Source organism: Spodoptera frugiperda, chromosome 15 (assembly GCF_023101765.2).
Source record: "Spodoptera frugiperda isolate SF20-4 chromosome 15, AGI-APGP_CSIRO_Sfru_2.0, whole genome shotgun sequence".
Taxonomy (NCBI): domain Eukaryota; kingdom Metazoa; phylum Arthropoda; class Insecta; order Lepidoptera; family Noctuidae; genus Spodoptera; species Spodoptera frugiperda.
Window position 1 is genome coordinate 3,043,060 of NC_064226.1, and position 26,948 is coordinate 3,070,007.

General features: G+C 36.6%; 2 protein-coding genes across 6 annotated transcripts in view; one reads left to right on the top strand and one right to left on the bottom strand.

Moving 5' to 3' along the window:
* The window catches only part of LOC118271867 (uncharacterized), a 22,479-nt gene extending 1,534 nt beyond the window's left edge, over positions 1–20,945 (top strand). The window contains exons 1-13 of one of the 5 annotated variants that reach the window (XM_035588121.2): positions 11,610–12,143; positions 12,213–12,376; positions 12,716–12,915; positions 13,510–13,621; positions 13,698–13,897; positions 14,031–14,284; positions 14,373–14,627; positions 14,742–14,886; positions 16,904–17,055; positions 17,733–17,924; positions 18,136–18,278; positions 18,594–18,788; positions 20,222–20,945. In XM_035588121.2, coding sequence (XP_035444014.1) covers positions 11,861–12,143; positions 12,213–12,376; positions 12,716–12,915; positions 13,510–13,621; positions 13,698–13,897; positions 14,031–14,284; positions 14,373–14,627; positions 14,742–14,886; positions 16,904–17,055; positions 17,733–17,924; positions 18,136–18,278; positions 18,594–18,788; positions 20,222–20,476 — 2,550 coding nt within the window. In that variant the 5' untranslated portion in view covers positions 11,610–11,860 and the 3' untranslated portion in view covers positions 20,477–20,945. Of the gene's footprint in view, positions 1–11,609; positions 12,144–12,212; positions 12,377–12,715; positions 12,916–13,509; positions 13,622–13,697; positions 13,898–14,030; positions 14,285–14,372; positions 14,628–14,741; positions 14,887–16,903; positions 17,056–17,732; positions 17,925–18,135; positions 18,279–18,593; positions 18,789–20,221 lie in introns of those variants that run through there. The other 4 variants (XM_050699188.1, XM_050699187.1, XM_050699186.1 and 1 more) reach the window with 4 other exon arrangements.
* The window catches only part of LOC118275156 (apolipoprotein D), a 17,521-nt gene continuing 11,390 nt past the window's right edge, over positions 20,818–26,948 (bottom strand). Inside the window, exons 2-5 of the mRNA XM_050699189.1 lie at positions 25,964–26,092; positions 24,911–25,041; positions 22,417–22,601; positions 20,818–21,910 (exon numbers count right to left, since the gene is read on the bottom strand). Of these exons, the coding sequence (XP_050555146.1) occupies positions 21,771–21,910; positions 22,417–22,601; positions 24,911–25,041; positions 25,964–26,092 (585 nt within the window). The 3' untranslated portion in view covers positions 20,818–21,770. The remainder of the gene's footprint in view (positions 21,911–22,416; positions 22,602–24,910; positions 25,042–25,963; positions 26,093–26,948) is intronic.

The following is a 26,948-nucleotide window of genomic DNA, read 5'->3' on the forward strand; positions in this document are numbered from 1 at the left end:
AAAATCTAGGAAGTAATGCCTATTAAGTAATCGGTAATATTACAGGCTTGTATTTGATCTCATTATGCAATGTTGATCCAACATCGGCTGCAGACGACATGAGGTCTGAAGATTTCAATTATTGATAGATTTGTTACATGACGCGTCCGACTTATTGCGAATCATTCGCCAAAATATACCTACATCAATAGCGAAACTAACTACTTTCTATTTACACAGAGTAATATCGTGTCAGTTTTTAGGCTTGACCGGCGCGCGGGCGGGGGAGTGGACGGTGCCAATGAACTTGGCGGGAAAGCAAAATGCAGCCTCGCGCCACTGGGTCACACAGGTACTGTCGCGGAACGAACGCTACCCGAACACCTTCGCATACACCATAAATTCATAACGGCCTCGTATCAAACGACTACCACGTAATTTAGCCGCCTTGCACACAGTTTATTGCTTGAATTTTCATTGGGCGCTCCGGTACGTACAACCAATAAAGCGTTGCGTTTGAATTGCAAATGTCTCTACAAAATGCTATGGCTAAGTAGATATATTCCCACGTCTATTAGACCTAAACGCCGAGCTAGAGGGCATCGAGTCGGGTTAAATACTTCGCGCGATAATTTAAGCTCGGCCAAACCGATTTTAATCGCAAATAAATAGTTTATACCAATTGTAACGCAATAAATTCTGTAAGGATGATACTTACATTCATTAAGACTGGCAATGTGCCATTCTGAGGACGTTTCCGGCAAGCGCCGGCAGCCACCGATTCGTTCTGGCGACGCCTGAATTACAATTGCAAGCGGACGCGTTTCTGCCATGTGTCATTTAATTTAAAACATCAAAAAATATTTGATTTTGAAAAGTAAATCCAGGAACAGTCAAATAAGCCGAGGAATTAGAATTTTTATTCCAGGGAAATTGTAACTCGCGGCGTTGGAGAAACATCTATCCATGTGGGTCAACAAACCGAGAAGCTTTTATCAAATGCAATATACAATTCTGTATCGATAGCGAACTGGAACCGCACGCGGCGTGCAAACCTTATCTAAACTCCGACGCTTCCCACTCCGCAATAAAGCCTCAGTAAGTAATATAACTATATCGCACTTGTTACTTATTTATTATACAAATTCTCAACAGGATCTCTGACTATTTAATCAGTAATCTATAAAAAGTTTCATTTTAAAATAGTTCTCTTTAACATTTTTTAATATTTAATTAAATAACCTTTATGAAATGTACTTACTGTTTTGCATTGAAAACAATATTAATAATAAAATTATTAATACAAAACAATGAATTGAACAACTGCCTGCTAGTGAGGCTAGTGGTACACTAAGCAGTAAGCAAACTGGCTATGACAGTGAATTCATAGTTATGTGACGTTTAGAGTTCAGTAGGTCGAATTGGGCAAAGCTAGTTTATGGTTATTGTATCTGATCTCTTAGAGAATTTTAAGCTCCCGATGTCAATTAAATACAAAACACCACATACTCAAGTTTATTCCATAAACATTTCGAAAACAAAGAACGATAATAGTTTATAATTAGAAATATTGTTCTGGTGCAGAGGTCAACACGCATCGCCTCGCAATTTCCAATGGCTCGGTTATATTTTATAATAGCTGACACATTTTATCAGATTATTGAACCTGAAACAACTTATTTTGCACATATCATTCCATCAGCCGACTTTTAATGTGCTTCTTTTCATGAATTTATCGCAGCAAAATCTACCATGTCAATTTAGGTGACTACTTATTTTGAAGGCATCATGTTCGGTCGAAAGAAACAATGGATGGCCGATAATCAATTAACTTATCATGTTAAGAAATCAAAGATATTATTTCAAAGATATTACTTATTGGAATTTTAGCACCACCTTGATAAGTTTGATCACTTTTTTCACGCTTGTCTGTCACAGTTGACAGATGTTCAATTATGTAACAACTACGTCATTAATGGACGAAAATAAATACGTTTTTGTGTTATTGAAGCAATGCTCGTAGCTAGTACTTTACTTTTTCAGTTTGCATACTTTTTAGCGCCGTAACACTTGAATGTTTGATTTATTAAACGATATCGTCTGGTAATCGTTTGTTTAATTATTTTGTTCAGTCTGAGGTCACAACGCTAATTAACTGGCGTGGAAACATTCGCGGAATGCACGTGAGATCCGCAAGACCAACGGCCTCTTGACTGCTTTAATTATTCGCACGAAACCATTCAAACTGAGCCATCCATTATGATAAAGAGGATCACTTTATTCATTATAAAAGCCAAGTAAGTAAGTATCTTAAAATTTTTGAACAATGCGCTGTTAGAATCTAACCGAATCGTTCGCAAAAGTGAAAGTGGCTTGTAAAATTTATAGCAGTTGAATAGTAGGTAACTACTAGCTTAATTGCAATAAATCACTATCTTATCGATATTTGGAATTGTTAATAGTTTTCATATCACGGGGACGGTACGTCGAGTCGTTATTATCACAGTTTATTATCAGTCAACAAACTTTTATTGAAGTCTGATTAGGTATTGAGGACCATAAGTTGCATACCTATTCTTTTATTTTCTAAGATATATCCATATAAAGTAACTATCTATACCAATGCTTTCAATTTATATTTGGTATATAAGTTCGAAAACGTGGATGAAATAAAATGTGTGAAACTTTGACTGTCGAAAATCTTTAACACACAATAACTCAGTGTGCAAGGATCCTAAAAAAACTAAACTTTATTTACTATGTTAAACTACTAGTTATAACGACATGATACTGCGCAGTAATAGACACTTTATCGGGGCCACGAGTTCCTCATTGCTGTGCAAAAAAATCTTTTATTTTTTGTGGCACTATCGAGATGAAAAAGAGTCAGACAGTGTGCACGCGTTGATCGGCGCGAGTTTTTTCAAGCCCTGGACGTCCTTGCGAGGCGCGCCAGCGTCACGCACCGTCGACCTACAGCTGTTTGTTTGACAACAAACTACGCGATATGGAACATGTTATCAGGGCATATTCAATGGTAACACTTCACACGACCGCCGTGACGTAGCACAGATGAAGCGTCAATCTCTATCAAACTTACAACACCAATGGAAAAATTATGCTGATCGGGTGACTCCTTGTTTTGTTATCGTTAACATGGTTAACGCATACGACGCGTGTATGACGTTTCAATTCGTGAAATTGATTCAGCGAGTGATTTAGTGAAATGATGACGCCATTTCTCCTTCAACTTCGATGAAACATCAACAAGTATAAGTAAACAGTAATATGGAAACCGTTTTAATTATGTTACCCATGTTCATTATTCAGTTACAAACATTAAAATATTTATCATTATGATATAAAGTGTGTAATTTCAATAAGATCTGCCCGTTTTGATCATACCTAAATTACCAACTTGTAAAATTCGCCCACATTTCTTTATAAATGTCCGCTATATTTGACAATACAGCGCGGAGATCTCAGCCAAGAAGGCATTTTGTGCATCCACTTTCACCAATATAAGCACGCCAATAGATTGCACAGCGAGTTAGAAAATGTACGCGCGGATATTTCTCTCGAATTGTCACTTGCAAATCTACCTATTTAGAGGTAAAGAAGTCTGGGGGCTACACAAGTTCTAAATAAGACAGATGTTCCAATTTCACTTAAAGTAATCGCTATCAGAAACAGTCGCACCAGTAAGTAAGTAATGTACCCGAGATAAGTGTGTTACATTATTAAGTGGGTTAGAAATCTACTTTGCTTGCACGTAACATTTAATTAATTGATCTTTGTTCTGGTCTCTGTTTAATACGTGTTCATTAGTGTTCATGCAACATTCTACTAACTAAATGTTAGCAATTTTGAAACACTAGTTATTTCAATGAGTACACGAAGTGACGATAAGTTACAAATTAGTTCCCTACATTATTGTCCTATGATCAATGGCCAGGAAAATGACATATTCATTGAATGAAACTCCTTAAGCTTACCTCGGAGTTTGCATCGGATAAATATCCAATTATGAATAATGAAATCCATTAAAATCGGGTCAATAGTTCTCGCGATTAGACCGCTTGTACAGTGAGATAATAAATACTACGACCTGATTTAACAATGGATTTACTACGTGCTATTACGTACTGCATTAATCAATTGCAGACTTCTGTGTGCACTAGCTTTTTATAGCAAAATGCAGTCTAAGGGCTCAAAAAACTAACTGGGCTAAGAAGCTGATCGGCAATACTCATCTTAAAGAGTTTTTATTGTTATAGGTACTTTATTAATGATCTTATTAAATTTTTCGTCCTATGTTAAAAGTAATTGATTCAATCCATGGAGCTGTCATAAGCCAATGATTCCATGAATGGACAAGAGTTCAAAAACAGAACGTTTAGACAATGGGCCATTGAAAAAACTCGAGGAATCTTTACAAGCAATAAAATAACGGGAGCTGACATAAGTGCTATTTTTAAGTACCTACTATGCCCACTAACAAAACAACAACCGTGCTCTAGGGAATCTAAACAAATTTTAATTCATACCAGACTTCTGTTTAAGTATCTTAGTCATATTAAGTGAGTACTTAGTTGAACTATTTTAAGCACAAATGGTAGTGCATGTGAGTCGATCAGAAGCGAATGGAAGGTTCGGGTTTCACGGCCTTCGGTCCTCTACTCGATTACCAACGACGCCAGTGACGTAGGTGCGCTGGCGCCTGCACCAACTTCTTTGCGGCTTCGTGTCATGAATACATGAGGAAGTCTTTAGTGTTGTGAATAAATTCGCGGTTTTACTCAGGGTTATTCAAGGAATGCGGTTTCGAGTACAGATGTAATTGTACGTGACCACAATCACAGGTACCGGTCTAACTGCACAAATGCATATTAATTGACTAGTAATAATAAAAAAAAAACTAAGCAAGGATTCTCGAAAGGATCGCGAGAAATCTAGTGTAAAAAAAGGAGTACGTATCGTTGAACAGGCCAGACGAAAAAGAACGCACGACCGTCGCTTTTTTAGCCAGGCAGTAGATCGGGTGCGTTGCGCGTGAGTCACCGGCGGCATACCGGCGCGCACCATGCACTGTACGTGTCAACCACCTATTTATGTCGCTGGTCGCAGGACGAAGCGCAAATAAACAGCATCAAAGGGACGTTGGATTCCGCTCGGCGACGGTGCGAGCACCAACCAAAAGCAACGAAAACAACCACCATTGTCTACGGATGAGTTATTTTCGCAAATAGATACGGATTCGCCACTTGCTGTATGCAAGTTCTGTCGCTATACGCAAATGCTAAGTTAAGATTCTTACGGCTCCCAAGATTCACAATTGAACTAACTTGCCTTGGCCATTTCACTCACTGAATGTGAGATAAATTTTATAATGTTTGACTCATGTTATTTTGATTAGGAACATTATTTCATAAATCTGAATAGGTAATTAAGTAATTATTATTTGTCCTGATGTAGGTAGTTTCATTGAAACAAAATATAGTTTTCAACAATACCTAATTAACAATAAAATATGAATCACTTAAGTAGATACATGGTATCTATATGTGTAAACCTAACTAAATAATCCAATGTGTACCTATTTTCTATATATAGGTTTTCATTGATAGTTACCAGAAACTTATTAGAATTTCAGATATTTTTATAAGTTAATTTCTACTTTATCTGTCACATTTTCTTTCATAATATCAGAAAGTGTAGAATAAAAGGGTATAAATTATAGTCATGTCTACTTTTACCAAGTCTAAACTCGGGATTTAAACTTAGTTTCAGTTCAAGATGATTTTGTGGATTGCTAAGTTATTTGTACTTACATTGTATATAAAAACAAAGAATCTATTATATTATTATTAGTTATACAAACAAAATGTCTTAATTTAATCATATTATTAAACCAAGGGTACTAACTATGAACATTTACTGAAAATTAAAAATTCAAGAACTGCTGCGCTTCCTTTATAAATACAGGAAAAGCTTAATTCAGTGTTTGAATAACAAACATTTGTTAAATAATATAAAATTCCATACTTAAATATTTATGATTACTTGAGTAATTTATAAATAATTATACTTTTCAAGTAAACAGTTATTTAATGTATAACAAGTGTAAAATTAAAGGTTTTGTTAAATTTAAAAGAAAATCAGTTTCAACTTTCTACATCAACATGTTGTAACTACCTATCATAGATTTGGCATAAGTACAATTAGAAGTTAGAATACACTACCTATAATTTAAAGTAGTAATTGATTATCATCTACTATGTATGACACAAACTGAATAGATTTGGGTAAGAGATAATAATACTTGGATTACAATTAACTACCTACTTAAAATTATGTGAGAAAGTGTGAGGAGATATAGTTAAAGTAAATGTGTAATAGAGAACTGACCTTTCATCCTCTGGTGGTGGAGCGGGCTGCTGCTCCTCCTTGCCATCGCCAGTATCTCCAGCCTGCAGCGTGTCCGCAGACACATCCGGAGCACCACTATCACATGCATTCACATTCACACTGCTCATCACCGCGCCACTGATGGCATGAGACACCGCACTCACGGGGCTACCGAAGCCCTGACTGTCATGACCCGGCTGCGCCGTGTTCGCTACATACGCGGTAGAACTCACTGGCATCGACACCACCGGCGAATTAGTCCCCGAGACGGTCGCCTCGACTGGCGCTACACTACTCTGCGACATCACCGGCACCACGTTCCCGTAGCTCAGACCCATACTGGTCTGAGACTGCACCACATTCGGGTGGACTCCACCGCCCATACCGACCGGCATGTTGGGCTGCATCATCGGAATGTTCTGGTGTGCCATTGAGACTTGCGCCACTGGTTGGCTGGACACGTATTGCACGCCGCCCATCTGCGCCTGGCCTCCTACTTGCTGAGGTAACAGATTTTGCTGCCCCATATGCTGGCCGACAGGCATCTGTTGACCGACATTCGTTGGCTGCATGAATATAGGATCTGAGGCGGGTATCATACTAGGCTGATTCCCGTCTAGAGTCATCTGCATATTCTGTGGAGCTGTGGTCATCATCATATTTCCTTGTGGCACATTCCCTTGCTGAGGAGCAATGGTATGTACAGTATTAGGCTGTTGCTGAGCAGTAAGACTTTGAAGATTCGCAGGTAATGTCGAGCCTTGTGGTTGAGAAGGCATCGGCTGAAGGTTTGAAGGTAATGTTGCACCTTGCTGTGATGTAACTATAGAAGTGAGCACCTCTTGAGGCAAAGTTTGCCCTTGCTGGGACATCTGTGACTGTTGTGTGTGGTATTGAGGAACTGTATGTTGAGGTTGAACCATTTGCTGCTGTGAAGATGGCATGGTTGCTGTGATCATGGACTGAGCATTGGACTGTTGACTCACAGCTTGATTGTACTGCTGCTGAACTCCAGACATTCCCTGTTGTTGCATTTGAGGATGCATGCCAGGTACAACTGACTGCTGGGGCTGTGATGGCAGCTGATGCATTTGAGTTTGCATCTGTGGCATCTGTTGATTAGCTCCAGTGAGTTGAGTGGGCATCTGCATCTGTTGAATGTGATTAGGTATTTGTTGATTTTGAAGAGCTTGTATCTGAGCTTGACTTGGCAAATGCTGGAGTTGAGCCTGCTGGGCTCCCATTGGCTGCTGTCCCTGCATGTGATGAGTTTGTCCCATGTTGGCAATTTGTGTCTGCTGCATATGCATTTGTGGATTAGGTTGGCCCTGTATTTGCTGCATCTGCATTTGTTGCATTTGTGGCTGCTGCGGGGCCACTTGAGTAATCTGTCCTTGATTCGGCATAGCCTGCATCTGGGGCATTTGTTGCTGCATTTGAGGCATGTTTGGTATTTGAGCCTGCGGCATATGTTGACTTATTTGCTGCATTTGTTGGTTTGGTATTTGTTGCATTTGCTGCGGCATCTGTTGGTGCATTGGAATTTGTTGCATTGCCATACCCTGAGATTGGGCAATCACTTGCTGAAGCTGGTGCTGAGGGAAGCTCTGAGGAATTTGTTGCACTTGCTGTTGTTGAGTCTGTTGAGGATGGTTTTGTGGAGCATTTTGCATAGTGATGTGCGTCATACTCTGGGGATGCTGCTGTCCCACCTGCTGCTGGTTCGCCTGCAGATTTTGATTTGGCATTTGCTGTGGCATCTCTAAGGGTGGAGACTGCACTGATACTGACTGAGTAACTGGTTGCATTTGCTGCTGTACAGCATTAAGAGGTTGAGTCAAAGATTGACCCGGAGATGCCATTGGAAATTGTTTCTGAAGAGTTTGTTCTAGTTGCTGTACAGTAGGAGCGTTACCTTGCATATCTTTAGGCCCTTTGTTAGTCAGATCATTTGACATTTCATCATGTTGACTATCGTTAATCACTACACCACTGTCAGGAGCCTGCAGCGTATTAGTCTCAGACACATCAAGGTTATTATTTATTGTGATCGGTGCAATCTGCTGAGTAGTATGATCCAAGTAATCCATACACATCCATCGACCTCTACGAAAGGGCTCAGTGCTTTCTATTTTCACAACTTTAAACCGTTCATTCCTAACATGTTCTTGTATTTCTTTCATACCTTCTTGGGGTTTCGCATTTCCTATGAGATTAATGATGCTGCCTGCTCCGGCGTTAGTAACGCTGACATGCATGTCAGACACTTCGGTATTATTACTATTTGGCACTGCTCCTCCTATCTGGTTGGTAGCGTTGTCCTGACCGACGATCGCAAGCCCGTATTGCGAGCTGGTCGGGATGACGGGGGCGCAACCTAATGATGCACTTGACGCGTTGTAAAACACATCATCTTTCGAGAACGTGTCCTCGGAATAACTAGGCGTTTCATTCTCAATGTCAGTCACCCTCGATATGTCGTCGGTGTGAGATTCATCAAGATCGTCGGCAGAGTCTTCGCCAGCATCAGTGCTAACTCGCGAGCCGACCGTCACACTGGTGATCTGAAATGAAGATATTTTCCTTGGGTTATGGGCGGCTTGCAGACTTGTCGGGTGAGTCACCCCCTTCTCCGACTCGTTCAGTCGAAGAGATTCACTCGTCGTACGGTGAACAACGTTGTTATACTTGTTTTTCTCACTAGTTTTATGTGACTTTTGAATCAGATTGTCAGCCATTATGCCGTCCGAACCGAATGACTATCTAAAGAAAATTTCACTGTTTATTGGCTTCAGAGACATTTGATAGACCTTTCAATCACAATAATACATGAAATATAAAACCATTGTACACTCACAATTTCACAAACACAGTAATTTAACTATTTAAGTTCTTAAAATTCATTAGTAAACACACACAGTTGCGAACATCTTTCAGACGGCAGCAACATGGCGGCCATTTATGCGCAATGCATTATGGTTGACAATTTGCAGTAGACTATAGACATTCTAGAGTTTTGACATGTTTACCTTTCGTTGCCGATAGATGGCGATAGAAGAGTTCATTCGGATATATTTATAAAAATCTAATTAGAAATTTCAAGTGTGTGCCAATTTATAAATATAAATTAAGAATTAAAGCTTTTTATTAAAATTATAGTTTTATTATTCTAAAAATAAAACTAAGACTGTGACGTTTACTAGCTATGTACATACACGCACTTACATAGTATATTAACAAGTAGCGAGTAGCGATACAACTCACGATTGATTTTGGTATATTTTTAGATATTTGACAAGCATTCTAATGTTCTATATAATCTTTCAAAGCAACTCTTCATGAAGATTAATTCAATTATAACGTTGAATGTTGTTATTCTATTTCTTATCTTTAAACCTTGATACTGTACTGAAAGAATGGTGTTAGTTTTGTACAATTCTATATGAAATAAGTATACTTACATATATTTGACGGAGATAATATAAAATAAATAACATCACAGTGTTCTGCGTAGAGTTTCACTTTTTAATACTTAGCTACTCCATGCTAGATGGCGTTCAATAAAATTGAGAAACTTATGCTACAGTCCGGTAGATGGCAGTTTAATCAAAATTGTATAGAAAGAATGGAAATACCTAATGAGGGATGAGTAAAACCGTAATTTATGTGTCTGCTGAGTAAATATCTATTTAAATAGGGTAATAAATTTTCGAAAAATACCGTAACAATATCCAAGTTGGAGATTGATTTTATTCAAGTAGAGCTCCCTATATATATTATTTGGTTTACAACATGAATTATTTACTTTATTGATATGAACAATTGAACATATTAGATTCCTTTGAATTCACTTTGGAAGAGAGCTATGTAGGCCATAATTTCATAATACCTAGGACAGATAGGTATATATAAGAAAAGTTAGACAGAAATGGTTTAGGTATAGTATAATTAATAATTATGCAATAGAGATTAATTTAAAGATTTGAGGTGAAGCGGTGATACTATAATCAAGCTTATATTGTCATAAGTTTGTTAATTTACTATGTCTATATAAAGCCTACACATCAACTTGCTATTAAATTTTGTTTCTATAAACAAAGTATATTGTAGTTTATACTCCTATGTGTATAAAAGAAACGCTTAAGCATGCCAATAACATTTTGGTTCGGCTCTCAGCTTGTGAAAAGTACCAAAAGCACAGAATAATACCAAAAGGCTTATTTTTAATTGTAGTTATAGGAATAAGAAAGACTCACGAGGGATTGTTCTTATTTTAAACCTACAAAAGTATCTACCTACTACGATACATTAGGAAATTTTCATTCTAATTTTAAATTTTAAAGTAAACGGTACCTAGGCGAATTTTGTCTTTTTTTTTCTTTTTAAACTGTTTTATTTAACTTTTTTTGTTTTTTTTTTAGGTAAAATTGTTCCTGCTCTGTATTATGAGGTATGATTAGGTACTGGCTTTTCATGATAAAAGATCTATTTTTACCTACTTCAACAAAGGAGTTCGGTTGTTAGTTTTGAGTCTTACATTTTAACCTAGCAATTAAGTTAATAATACAGTCGATGTCAAGTATTGTCTGTTTACTATGATTTATTATGTCCTAGTATATTAATTGGTCCCTTTAACCTCCAGTACTTGCCTGCAATTGTTTTATAGGTACGTAGGTAATAGGAGTTACATTGGTGGGAATCTTAGTAACATTGATAATAGGTACTCACTAAGGATTTCTTTATGACATTAGGTGGTAAAGGTTAAAAGGGCAAAGTATTTTATTAAATGGCAAGTATTCAAATTCGCTCAGCTTCAAAATATAAGTAGTACTTAGTTTCATCTGTCTCATCAGAATTATATTTTAAAAATGACCTTCATGACCTTACAAAGGACACACGACGTTGCTTCAAACTAAGGAATAGGCTATTATTTTATAAATCACAACATGTTAATACAACACTTATTACAAATGTAACTTTTGTACAGATACAAAGAAAAAGAAAAATAAAATCAAAGTGACTTACTTACAAATGGTGAGTAGCTCCAGAGTTCGCGCTAATTCGCGATGCGCGCCTTCGTGTCGGGAACTAAAGGACCGAGCGCCCCGACCCCAGCCATTACCCACAAGGTCTTCGGATCGCCAGCCGATTTAGCCAACATCCCCACCAATCGCCGTGACACTTCTTAAACGAAGGTAATTTGCTATTATTTGTAAATTGGTGTGCCGAGCGACGTCCGCCGAGATCTAACCGAGGCGCAGTCGCTCGGGAGCACGGGACCCTCCCTGGCTCTCCCGCTGGCTCCGACCACACATATGTTCATTACGACTAATCTAAAACTCCGTGAAGAACCCTTATGTAAATAATCGTCGCACTGACAGCCTTTGCTACCGAAACGAGCGCCAGTCGATAAGATATAGCCCACCAACAAACATCCTTTCGTTATGAAAATGTGAATGTGAGTGATTCCGATATGGCGAAATCTGTTGAAGTGAATAAAAACAGTGAAGACGATTCAACCATGGACGGGGATAGTGATGAGGAGTTGGGATGCGTGGGGAGGCTGATGGTGAAGTTGCGGATCAACCCCAACTTGATCATGTTGAAAGTGACTCTGTTTGTTATGTACGGAGCCACAGCATCTCTCTTGCCGTATCTGACGATACACATGCAGAGTATAGGACTGACTGTGCCCGAAATTTCATTTGTGTATTTAGCGTTGCCGTTCACAACATTTCTTAGTCCACCTATAACCGGTAAGTTTAAATGTTTAACTAGATAGTGACTCTCTTAACAGTGTATTTAGAAAATTGGAATGATTTTAGGGTTTTTGGTGGACCGTTTTGGGGAGTACAAGCCAGTCGTGATCACTGCATTGATTTTGAATGCTGCTTTCCACCACTCGTTACTGCTGATTCCTCATCAAGAGACGCCAGGGATGATGCCATCAGCTTACGTCATGCGCCACCCGATCACAAATAGCGTGGAGGTACTTATACTTGTTTCGAAATCGACCCCTTAAGACCTTGTTACGTACTAACAGAGTATACACCTAAGAATTTGAGCAAATCGTTCTCATCCGGCCCCAGGGCGAATTAACTAGTAGTGTCTTGTGATCCTGTATGTTTGAATTAGTTAAGAGAATTAAGCTAAATTTATGCACGTTGGACTTTACCCTTGATCTAATGGTTCATCCGTTTTGTTTGGAATCCAGAATATACATTAAATTTAGAAATTAAGTACCGTAATTAAAGAGATCCAGCAATGGTAATGATTTTGTTGTCGTGGTATCTACTATATTATTTGCCATGTTATTGTTTTCTCTTAGATTTGGTGGAGTCCGTGTCCTAGCAGGGAATGTCCCGGCGAGGATGAAACAGTGGACTTTGTGTTAGACCGTTGCGTTGATCATTGCCTCCTATCGAAACCTACAGAGGCTCCAGCTAGTGATCCTTCTGATGACAAAGACGATTTGGATTTCCATATAAGTCATAAGGTTCAGCTGCCAAACTTAAAGTCTAACCTTAGGTAAGATACATTTTGTACAGTTGGTCTCAATAAAAAACCCCCATAACATCATATTTTATACTCTTTCTACAGAAATTATGTTGCAGATTGTAATAAAATGAAATAAATCATTTTAAATATTAACTTATAAATTAATTACGTGAAATAAATGCGCAGCAGTAATCATGTAAATAGCGCTATTGCTCATGTTAAATAACATTAACAGCGATAACAGTGTGCTACAGTTTCAAACAAACATTAAACTTACTTTGTTGGTGAATCTCGAGTGTGTATCAGGTTTTATTGTTAAGCCACCAGACAAAATTCCTTAGGCTTTGTAGGGCAAACATTTTGTTTCTACGAAAATGAAATAAATTTTCTCATTGTCATAATAGTTGGTTCATGGTCTGTTTCTCATAAATAAAAACTTTGTTTGTTCAGAAATAAAAGTAGTCGTATCAAAAGAATAAATAATGCCTTGATTACTCATCACGATTCATGAGCTCAGTATGTTCATGCTATTCTAGGCTAAGAGTTCAATTCGAGGAAAATAGGTGATCTATTTTAATTTTCTAAATTATTTTATAAGTATTTAGTTTGAGAACCTATTTTCAGTTACTTAAATGGTACAGACGACGAAGATTACAATGACGCAGCATACTTTTTGATTGAAGTTCATGATGATTTAGAAGAACCAAAAGAGCAGCTTGGCATTGAAATGGAAAGGGTAAGAAAGACAATGACAAAGGTACACCAACATTAATAAAAACGACCTAAAATTCTAATTCAAAGTTCATTTATAGGATGACGACGAACGAATAACAGACTTTAGATCAAGGTTTGGAGAAAAGCTTCTAATAGCCCAAGGTATAAATATAACAGAACTCGATAAAGAGGACCTCCGCTGTGGTGGGCTCGTCATGTTACACAACATGACCAAACTCTCCCAACAAAGGCTTGAGATTTTATCTGCAGATTGTATGGTACAAAAATGTGACTTCAGGTAATGTAGCAACAGGCATTTCTACTAACACCTCTATTTGATTATAATATTATTTGTAAACCCACTTCTTAATATTTATCTAAAGGTACACAAACGGCTATCTAAAAGTAAATTTATCATTGGAATATTACAGGAGAGGCGGCCCTGATACCTGCCCACCGGATTATAAGGAAAGCGATGATAAAACTTTCTATATTTACTTCTTCTTGAGGTTTATGGGGACTATCATGTTGTCTGCTGGCGTCACAATCATGGATCCCATAGCTTTGACTATGATCCAAAAATACGGAGGAGACTTTGGAAGAGAAAGACTTTTCTCTAGCATTGGAATGGCTATATTTTCCCCCATAACAGGCATGTTAATAGATATGAGGAGTAAACAAGTTGGTACGTATAATTGTTAGCATCTTGTTATTTGTTATCGTTAATGTCAATAATGTGTAACTAAATGTTTACATCGGATTGTTGATTACAGGATACACTGACTATTCAGCTGCGTTTTATACTTACGACGTGCTGCTTCTAATATCTGCTGTTACTGTAGCTGTTATGCCTTTAGGAGCTAAACTACCAGCTGACAATTTACTACGAGACTTGGTCAACATAATCAAAATGCCACATATAATTGTTTTTATATTTTTCCTGTTCGCCTTGGGAAACTTTTGGGGCTTTATTGAATCATACCTCTTCATATACTTGAAAGAATTGGGAGCTCCTAATTTTTTGTTGGGTGAGTATTTATGCGTATCTATCTCAAGGGTTGCATTAACAAGATTATCAGTGCTACCAATTTTAGCAATGATCGAAATGATATAGTTCAATATTGACTGGATCATGTATCTAGGAATAACCGTGACCGTCGGCACACTGAGCAGTATCCCGTTCCTCTACGGCGCGGATGCCATCACTGCGCGCATCGGCCACGTGAATGTCATCATAGTTGCATTCTTCTCCCACGCCGCGAGACTCGTCGGCTACTCGTTTATCGAGTGAGTATCTCTAGATCTCTTCCTTGTGACTTCACTTATGCCTTCTGCATTAGCTGCACGTGATTATTCTGCACCCACACGTGAATAATCATTGGGTAATTGTGGTCCTGTAAAATTGTTCCTCTTACTTCATCAATATACTACAGCAGTTTAGTATTCACAGAGCTAAAACGAACAAATATTAAGTAAAGCACCTTCACAAAATCTTTCATTATATCGCATTCAATTTGTGTGATCGTTGAAACTTGTGCATGAATTAGGTATGTGAGGAGATAAATATAGTACATCTGTTTTATTGTCTTGTACACAATAGTGTTCATAGAGCGCCTGATAAGTGCAACCCTGGCATTACATATTTAGATACAATGCGTCTTTAGACATGGCTTTTACTGTCTACGTTTAAGAAACACTTTAAAGAAAGAATGGTAGAAGTAGAAGTAGGCAAAGAATACGCACGCAATTGTAGAGTTTACTTCAAGTTTAATAAACACATTATTCTAATTGCAAAACTAAATAAATACTTAAAGACGTAGCTTAATCTTAGACATTCATTGCTACCATGTTTGTTCCAATTGGTTCCAACACAGAAGTCCAAGGCTCCGTCTCTAGTCAGGTCAAGCTGTTATTTCCTTAGGAAGTTACCCATTATACAAGGATAAGAAATATTTCTTAAAACGTAGTGAAACAAGTGATAATGATATAAGGTCGACATGGCATATACGGAAATATGTTGAAGCAGTAATTTATTCGAAGGAAACGTTACGGTAATGATTGGGTGTACAACTGATGCTTATCCCGGCCCACACTCCAGAATGACCAGTTTCCTTTGATGTATGATGTGACATCCTCACTATTAAGAAAAAATTGCAGCTTTTATAGAAAATTTTGTGTTCCTCATATTCCTTAAGTACGACGATTAGTACTGCTTTAAGAAGTTGATCAATTGACTCATCTTTCAACCCGTTTAAAGTTAGATATTCTAACGAAGTTCACGGGAGGCACTTGCTTTATAGTACATACTCAATGCAATGATTTATTTTTAGCGCTAAAAATTACTCAATCAATAAAAGGATTTTGTGAATAAATAGCCACATGTTCAGCTTCAAAGCCTATTAATTCAAAACTTGTAATAGTATCTACCTATACAAATTTTTAGAATCAATTTCAATACCGTTAAACTTAATAGATTAGTAGAGAGTACTTATTTTAACCGTAGAATCAAACTAACAATTTACGAAAGAAGCCACATTAGATTAAGCCGTAACTATGAAATGGCACAGAAATGTCCTTAGACATTAAAACTCCATTTTCAAGATTAATGTATTTACGACGGAACAGCATTGCCAAGTTTATGAGCACAATGATGTTGTGTGGGAGGACTCTAATGCAAACACTTACCTGATGTAGTGCCTACTGTAGTAACTCATGCTATGGACAATGAAACGAAAATAGGTAACGTAATTGTATAAGGAGAAGCAAAGAGAACTCTATTGAAAGCCAGGATTAGTTTGGAAGACATTGAGAGACCTATGTTCAGCAGTGGACGTCTTGTGGCTGATATAATGATGATGATGATGATTAGTTTGGAATGGATATAAATACTACAAGAACCTTTAACAGTTAAATAATAGGGAAAAAGAAACAGGTAGTGATTAAATATAATTAAGGCTAAGGCTGAGGAAACAATATCTTATGGTTTAATAAGCGCCTGTTCGTTAATGGTTTGGTATTCACCTTAGTGTTAGATAACCGAAGCATTCCCGGCTATCGTAATTTTTCAACGTATAGTATGATAACCCTTGTCCCAAAATATACTCGTCCTATATAATCAGAAACTTAAATACAGTACAGTTCAGTGTTCCGAGCAGTACCTACTTGTAATTGAACAACTTAGCGCCAATAAAAAAAGCGCGTGCAAACCAGAACAGTTGTGCTGAAACTGAGTCTATTATGACCATAATAATTATTTTTTATACAATATTTCATAAGTCCTATTTTATTTATATTTTGTTTTCAGAAATTCGTGGTGGTGCTTTCCATTTGAAGCCATGGAGTCATTGTCAGTACACTTGATGTGGGTCGCAGCTGCTACTTACTGCGCGATGCTTGCACCGAAGAGTCTCTTGGCCACGTTGATTGGAGTGCTGGGAATGGCGCACTTCAGTCTTGGTAGGTTAATTTAAAATTTAATAAGTAAGGTAGCAATATAGAAATGGAAACTATAATGATTTTGTATAGAGATATAAGTTTTTAAACTGACATGGTCACTAACACTATCATTAGAACTAGAGACGGGATAAAAATAAATTAAATATGGTAAATATCCCGTCGCAACTTCTAATGATGTTGTATAGAGATGTTATAAATTAGAAGTCAAGTGAATGAGCTTTACAAAGCAATTAGTTCTGAGTTACTCGTGACTTTTAAACGTGTCTCGAAAATGTTCACTCAAATATTGATACATATTAAAAATGCAAAGAGGAATAATAGTAAGCTGAATAATAAACAAGAAAACAGAAGACTGTTTGAGGGAAATAAGATAAACGATCGTCTTCTCATCCTTGCACAAATAGAGAACAAATCTAAGCCATACAAAGAATTACAACTTACGTTACGATTCGAATTCAGATAACATTTTGCGTCATGTATGAAAACAATCGCATAAGCCGTCATTAAATCGAAAAGGTTACTATTATTTTGTTAGTTAGGGCTGTAAAATTTTCTATCATGATTTATTATGATAGTTTTTCAGATCACTTTTTCACTAAATTCTAACTTTTAGATGAGTAACTTCATTAGTATCCTCATATTCCAACAACACTTTATCTTTCTTCTGATTTTACTAGGAAGGGGTAGCGGCAGTTTTGGCGGTGGTCTCCTCATAGCAACCCTTGGCACTAGAGAAGCCTTCCGCTACATGGGACTGATTGCCTTCCTCGGTGGAGTACTGTACGGCTTACTTCACTACTTCTGGTTGAAAAACATCAACATGACTCGAGTAGGGAGTGTTTGTGATCCGGATACAGGTGAAAATATTGGTAAATATTGCACTTTTTCATTCCAGTATATAGAAAAGTTTAGCAGAATATGCGCTATCAAAGATGGTTTGGACCAAAACTGATAGGTATTTAATGTCTTTGTTCTGCTTTTAGCTGGTGCTAGCCTATCAATGACCACATTGATGAGGTTTAGTAAATTTCAATAGTGATTTAAAATGAATTATTATCAAATTAAATACTGTTCTTACAGAAAGTGGGGAAGGTGACAAGCTGAATGCAGAACCGTTGACTAAGGATGCGGAGACCATGATATCTCTGGAGCGGCTGCACATGATCACACGCTTCAATCCACTCGGCTCTCTACATTCTTTGCCAAGGGGCTCACGTTCGAGGGTATGTGACCGTTCTACTTCACTTCTGTCTTCTATTAACTTCTTATAATTATTGCATTGTAACGTTCTTTGCATCTTGAAAATGTTGAAGAATAACTATTATAACTTTTACCTACGTTTAAATTTTGTTTCAAACTAGAAGACAAATACAATTAGTTTTCATAAATACCTATGTGTCTAAATGCGATATCGACATAATAGTGAAGAGGCTTATATTCCTATTGCAACAATCAACGCTTTTCATTCTCATCTACGATTCTGGAAATGCAACAAACAGAAGAGACTAAAGTTAACCTACTTAAATTTCATCTTCCAGTTCTCCCAAGGTGACATCAACGAGCATTGTCGTAGCCGCAGTGGTAGCAACAGTCAGCGACGAGGCAGCAACTATGAAGGTTCTGCTTCGAAGGTGGATATGCTCCGGTCTGCCATCGAGATCAGCCATCAACATGGACGAGGACACATTTCGAATAACAGCCTTTGCAGCAATAGAACTTCTAATCATTATAAGGTGAGATTTGTTGATATAGAAAAGGATGCAAATATTACCAGCTGATGCCTGCGGCTTCGCTTGCATGGATTACGGACTTTGTGACTCTTCATTTTCTAAAATAAAAGTTACTAAATGATAAATGATATTTATTTCTGTAAATAGGTCATAAAATAACACTTTTACAAGTCAATATTTCAAATAACTAGATGAGGCCGGTACTCCTTAGTAAATCAGCTACCTACCTATAAATTTCCGTCAAAATCGGTCCAGTCATTTCAGAGATTAGCCAGAACAAACAGACAGACAGACAAACAAAAAATATTTTGTTTTATGTATCGTATGTAAATTACAAAAAAAAAAACACTCAAATTTTATTTATTAGTCTAGATATAAAAAACCCTGTATTTTAATAAATTGTAAAATTGTTACTTTGTTTAATTTATTAGAGTAGGTACGAGTAACGTGTAATTTTCTGATGGTAGCTTATGATAAGAAAGCAACGACAGACAATTATAACGTTACCCATCCTATAGAGAATTCAATTAATTTTTTAGTTCATCAAATAGATGTGAAAAAGGAAAAAAGTACTAAAGACATGGGATGTTAACAACAAATATTTTCCTAACAATTTTTCATACGTAATTAGTGAAGGATACAAATGTATTGACATTATTTAATTAGCTGATACAATAGCAAATAGTATGAAACCTTGCGTATGATCTCCATTATGCCTTTATTTGCACGCTCTATCTGTGACGTAGCATTTAAAATTTACAACTGATTAATATAGCATTGTAGCTTAAGATAGTAAAAAAGTACTGAGAATATAGGCATCCATAGTTATAAATATTATGTTCTAGATCGTAAATTACCTTCAAGTTTGTGCTCCAACTATTTGCATGGAAATTTTTAATAAGTACTTCTTATATTTATTGTGCTTTATCACGTGCCACTGCGGCAAGTAAACGGTATTTAGAGGACATTGTTCTCTACAAAATGGAGATAATTTCTAACCCTAGTGTTCTATTATTATACATACATACAGACATACGTAACCTCACGTCTGTCTCCCATGGGGGTAGGCAGAGACAATGGACCGCCAATTGCTACGAATCTAACATACTTCTTTCGCTTCATCAACAGTTATCAGTATCTTTATTATATTGATCAATAAACATACATACTTATCTAGTTATGTTCACCAAACCTTCGGTATTTATTTAGCAAAATCTAAAAGTTCTCTAGCACATGTACTCAACACAGTTGAGCAGATTCTTTCGATCTTCTTGAACTTGTTTTTTTTTTTCTTTTAATTATATCTATATCAGTTCTCCACGAACTCTTGGTCCGTGCCCTTGTCATATTTTTTTCTTATAATAAGTCCAATCAATATTTATGATTCTTAAATTTGTAACCGTAGCATTAAACCATCAAATCCTTTCACATTTCAGCAAGCACAGAGCGCACCGAAATTAGTTCTAGTGGGACTGGGACAGAGGAACAACATATCCCAACCGGCTCTCTCAGAGTACGACCCAAGGCGTCGTGACTCCATCCCAGAAGAGGCTGAAGAGGATCGCCTGGCGTTACCAGCTAAACCTCCCACCAAGACCAAGAGTGATAACCTTCCACCACCACCCAGCTATGATGAAGCTACCGGTGAACACAGGAAAAGTTGGCATTCCGACGATAGCACCCCAACTTAAGACTTTCATGATCACTTTACAAAAAACTGTCAAAAAGATCGTATAGGTTTCCGACTTTTCCAAGAAACGTATAAGTTTTCGATTTGTCTGAGATTGGTAAAATCTTTCTCGAATCGTGTTAAAGATTGTAGTTATTGAGCGTAGCCAAGATTGATAAAATATAATTGGGTTAATTTAAATAATGTGCAAATAAAAAAAGGAAGTAAGTATTCTATAACAATAATGTAATTTAGTTGTCTTTGTTGTAGAAGTCTTATTTTGAAGTACATATGTTCTTTAAGTACCTACATAAGTTTTTTAAACTTAAGATATCGGGAGAAAAATGAAAAGATTCGTCATCGTAGAATCACATAATTAATTTTAATCGCATTATTTAACTAGTTAACAAATAAGAGTAAGCAATTTTTGTAAAGGCTTTAATTTATTTAAGTTGTAGATAATGGATATTATACATTTCTGTTGTGACGTAGTTTTTGTTTTATTTACTTACTTAATCTAAAATGATCCTTATTATAAAGATATTAGAACTGAATATTATTAATTTAGTTCATGTACATATGGACACATGTCAGCGGTTGTTTGATTTTATAACAAATGATTATTTTGTGCATTTAATGGATCATGGAAGTAACATCTAAATCTAAATTATAAATATTTCTACTACTAATAATATTTAAAAACAATGAAAGTTAAATACTATAGTAGAAATGTTTTTAAATACGTAATATAATATTATGTATTTTTATTAGCTGCATCCATTTTCACAAGCGTTTTGTGATAATTTTGTAAGGGGTCATGAAAATGGATGCCGATAGTACTTGTCTAAGATTAAATAAATGCATGAATGCTTACTTAGGTACAACGAAAATGTACTAACACTAAAGTAAATTATTAATACTAAATACAATATTTTAAAAGATCTTTTTAAAACTATTATGATAAAATTTGATATGGAGGTTTACATGCAAGACACACCATTTACAATTATCAATCAACAGTTAAATCAATATATTTTTGAGAAATCTAAAAGCAAATAGGCATGTCTCTCTTTTCTGGTATTTTTTTATGGAATCACATCCCATAATGCTTGTCGTTCTACGTGGAGGACTAAGGGGGAGGCCTTTGTTCAGCAGTGGACGTCTCTTGGCTGATGATGATGATATCCCATAATTAGGCAGTTTCCGATACACTACATTGGTTATTCACCTACACTGATCTAATACAACTGATTGTATAACATTGTTAATTTCTTTTTAAATAAGTCTTTCTATAAGTATGTATCATCATTCTAAGTTTAGCTGTCTTCCGTACAGTCACGCTGGTTCGTCCTGATGAGGTACGCTCGGCTGATGTGGTTCTTGTCCAGTACAGCATATGCTTTCTCCATCACTTCTACTGGTGGGTTCCTTTCTCGTGTCAGGATCCAGGCGTTCACTGGAATTTAAAAAGTAATATGTTGTTAATTCAAAATTTACATTTTAATTAGGACTTTTTTTTTAAGTCTTTAGAGATTTAATTAATGTTTCTTGATGTTGGTGTATTTAGATTTCTTTAAAGTATCATAGCATCAAACCTTTTCTGTGCCGTTAGTTCGAGTTTCCTTTACGGTTAACGAGAGCGCGTTCGGCACTCTGATTGGTCGGTTTATTCAAGTCGGCCATTCAGAGCGCCCTCTTGTAACGTAAAGCAAAAGCAAAATCATACTAAGGGTACTGAAGGCGTGTACAGATGTGGACATAAACGTATTAGGTATTAATATTTCGTAACTTTTTCATCGTTAGCACATGAAATACATTAAAGCATGACAAACATTGTGTTGGCATTACCTTAGGCACTATCCTAGACTCAATGATACTAGTGCTCATTCAAGAATCGCTAAACCGTTTAAAGCTGGAGCTATACAAAAATAAAAGAAACTTTACTGATAAAATTATACTAACATGTATGAAACAGTCCAAATTCGTAGCAGCTCCATACAACAGCATATGATTTGTAGTCAGTCTCGATGACCCAGTAGGGAGCTTCAACGTTGACGGGTAAAGATGGGAAGGATACGGCCAGCTTGGCCTCGTCTGATTTGCTCACTTGTGTTGCCTGGCCTTTGATCTCAGTCTGAGTTCCTGATCTGGTAACAGAAAGTAAGTAATTTAGAAATAATTGCATGTTACTGGTACTCAATCAGAAAGAAAAACAATAGATGAGGACAGTTTTCTTTTTTGTGGAGTAGATAGCGGTTTTATCACTGGGAACGAACATCCTGATCCGAAGCTGCGGACTTCTAAGCGGATTTCCGAGGCTTCGGCTCGAAGATCAGGAGGAGGAACGGGGTGGTTTTTAGTCAGTAGGAGTCTGACACTCCCTCTCACCTCACCCAAGGCAGGAGAAGTCTTTGGCTGATTTTGTCAAAATAAAGAGAGTACGAATATCTTGTTTAGACAAACGTAACTAACATTTGTATTGAAATTGGTAATCCTCTTTGAGCAAGTTTCAAGATTACTGCTCATTACTTCTCCGTGTGGAGCGTCTCTCTCAACACTGAAACTCACACAGCTCTTGACTCATGAGGATAATTCAAAATCTTTATTTGCAATTGCATCCTTAAATTTGTATGAAGTCTATCGTGTCCATACTACTTCATATAATGATATTATTGTCTAACCGTCTTGGTTCGAATATTGTTAAACATTATATGTAACTGGGACGATGCGACGGCCAGACTCAATGGGCTATATAGCGTGCATTAATGTTGCATTGTATGTTTATATGGAATAGATTTTATATTGTTAGTTTTGAGAACACATAGCGGGAAAACTTTGCCACACATTGGTTAACCCGACTTAAGTACCTACACCAATAAATTTTTATTTGTTTTTATTCGATATAAACTAATGCTTGACTACATCCCACCTGATGGTAAGTAGTGATGTAATCGTTGATGGTGAGGCGCACTAGTTTCTTAAGAGCCTATTCACTCTAGACTTGAAGACACCCACATTGTAGTCCGATGGAAAAACCGCAGCAGGCAGATTGTTCCAGTCCCTCGATGTACGCGGAATAAACGACGAAGCAAAACACTTAGTCCGAACCGTAGAAGTTTCGACAACGTAGGGATGGATACCCACCGTACGACGGCTTGTCCGATGAAAGAAATTTATTATTATAGCTTCTGCCAGCGGCTTCATGCGGAGTCCCGTGGGATAAAAAAGTGTCCTACGATTTATTAATCTATCCCTGTTCCAAGTTTTATCCCGATCTCTTCACCTGTTTTTACGTAATTGAGTAACAAACATACAAACAAATACACAAAGTCACAAACATTCGTAGGTATTTGTAATATTAGTAGGATAAATCTAGATGTTTATTGAACGGTTACCACGTTGTATCAAATCCACACATAATAGTTATACAATTTGCGAGTACAAGGCCGGCTGTAAGGCCGCTGAATTAGCAATTTGGGAGTTAATTAATATTTTCACGACACTCTTTGTTAGTTTTTCAAACTATGATTTTATTTTGTAATTTAGCCAAATTGAAAACTAGTTTTCCTTTGTATATCTATCTATAAATTGAAGGTTAATAGCTGAGTTCCACATCTACATTATAACAGGTATTACTTAGCTTGTGCTTGCTTATATTTTAAATAAGAAGAACCAATAGTGTCAGACAAAACGTTCTTCATTAAAATCTTGGAAAATGGGATACTAAACATTTTTTTCGAAAGTAACTCACAAATTACCTACGCCTTATACACGTCAACATTTCAAAAACCATCAATTTTGGAAGACAAAACAGCATTCCTTTTGAAAACAGCTAACGGTTAATGAATAGACCGATATTTTCGGACTGACCGTAAGTCCGAGACAAGGAAGTAACCGTAAACGAACTAATTAAAAAAACTACAAATCGGGTCACAGTTCACGTAGTTTAAAATATTTTGTGGACTAAATACATGTCATATGTAGCTAAACGAAGCGCCGGAAACTGTAATAAATTTGAATACTATTAAGTTTTTTAAGTGGTGTTAATTTATTACTTCGTTAAATTAGTCTAGAGCCGTGGTTCCCAAAGTTTTCTGGACTACGACCTATTTAAATCGAGTTTCCAAACTCAAGACCTACCTTTAGGGAATTAGACCGTTACCAATGTGAAAAATCTAATACAGAATGTTTGGTTAGTGTGTCTTCTATAGACAAGGCCCCCTAGAAATTCGCTTGCGACCGACCAATGGGTCGCGATTCATAGTTTGGTAACCCTGGTCTAGAGGCTTTTTTGCGGTCAACTTTTCTTTTCAGAAGTTACTCAGGTAACTTCAAAGTTATAGACAATACATAATTTATGGCTAATCCTTAGTATATCGAAGAGGACTTTAGTTCAGCACAGAACTCTTACAGGCTATTGAAGACTATGGCTAGAAAGACAAGCCTCCATACTTACAGAATATTAATCTGCCTGTTTAGAACTCCGACGACTCCGTTCTCTCTCAGCGTGTAGTCGGCGGTGACACATTTGCCTCCAAATTCGAATAGGAAGAAATATTTTTCAGCCTCGTACCATCTCCCCGTATACTGAAATATTCAAAGATAAATGATTAACATCTTAATTATTATGTTATCGGCTACAAGGAATGACTGTTTCAAGCATTAGAGAGGCTTTATTATAATTTATACAGATAAAAATTATAATTTGTATCTGTATAGTTTCATTTAATAGGGGTGAACTTATAAACATTATTCTAGGCTACGTAAAAAAAAGTTGTGTGTTAATTGTCATATAAGCCCACTCAACCAAGTCGTAAGTATAATTAAAAATATTTTTGATGAATATAATTAACATTATGCAAAATAGGTTATAATAATCCAACTTTTTATTAAGTATGAGTTTCATATATTTTACCATTAATGTCATAGCAATTATTCACATTAAGATTATGAGTTTAAAAAATAATTCCAAGGTAATTTTGACAAGGTTAAAGCTTAGGCTTAATGAAAAAGAGTGCGTAAAAAACATTAAAAACTTGTTACACAACATCTAATTAAGTTTCTAGTTAGTTTAACTGACGGATAATTTAATGTATCACGTATGTGTCAATTTCTCAATAACCAATAGCAATTTAGACATTGTGAAATAGGCTCTTAAAATATTACAAGTTAACATAAATAGTTATTCCTCAGATCGGCTTTAATATCACTGTTGGGTTTTCTTGGATCGTTGGTGGGAAGAATATAATTTTATTGTTAACAGATAATGGGAAATATTTTGTACTTTTGTAAAATAGACTAGCATTTACCTCTTAACTATAAAAAAAATAAACAAGCATGGATACAGACTGTACTTCACCAGAAGAGTCACTTTTACGCAACTATTTATTTTATTTTAAATAGAAATATAGTTACTAGGTACAATCACTTCCCTTCTTCCTTCACCGAATAAAGCAATAATTTACCTCAATTCTAAACAATTTAGTAAGAATATCAATAATAAACTCACTCGAGTAGCATCGAAGTTGTCCATAGCCTTCATATCGGGGCAGGAGCCCGGCATTATGATCTGCGCCCTGCATAGCCTCAGCGATAGGAAACCGCACAGAAACACTGCAATAGCTCGTAGAACTGACATCTGGAATTAATAAATATACTCTGTTATCTTTTTAAAACCCTGTAAGTAATAATGGAAACAGGGTGTAGCTGGCGCCGTATCTGCCGTATCAATTATACGGCACCAACGTGCTTTTAAGCAGAAAAAATAAAAACTTCCTAATTTTTTATTTCATTTCAGAAATTACAAAAGTCCAAATAATCAATTCCCTTTTTTCCGCATAAAGCATGTGTGGGGACCCCCAAACTAATTTTTATACGAGACCGCACCAAGCCATGCTACGCCATTGGATGGAGGAGTAAATTTGTCACCGTCGTTAGAGCTAAGGGTCTACCATGTTTGGCAGATATCGTGCATTCTCTATTAAACTTAAACTTTTTCATATGTGATTTCCAACCCACTTAGACTAGTCAAGCGTAGCCTTCTTATGAAGAGGACGCCCATAGTCCAATCTAATGGGATTACTGAAGTGAACCAATACAGACATGGTACTTATTTTGTACATTGGGCAAGCAAAAAATGATCTAGAATATGTTTCGATAGTGAAATAATAACATCAACCTTTTAGCACTTCCTAGTTCATTATATGTATTTATTTAAATCACGCGTGATTACTGTCTGTCTGTCAGTTTGCGGTTTTTTTCTTCTTCTTTATATGTAGTATGTTTGACCTTCAATATTACTAATCAACTGTTCGTCGGCACGTCATAAATACTCCTTATGTTATCTTCTATAGTTAGGTAACGTTATGCGTCATTGTTTGTTTTAGCCACTCCAAACGTTATGTTTGTATGCAAAAAAGGATGGTCTAGTCTATCATAGAACGAGCTGTAGTTCTGTTATCTTGATAGCAAGTTCTTTGGGTGCGTATACAAAT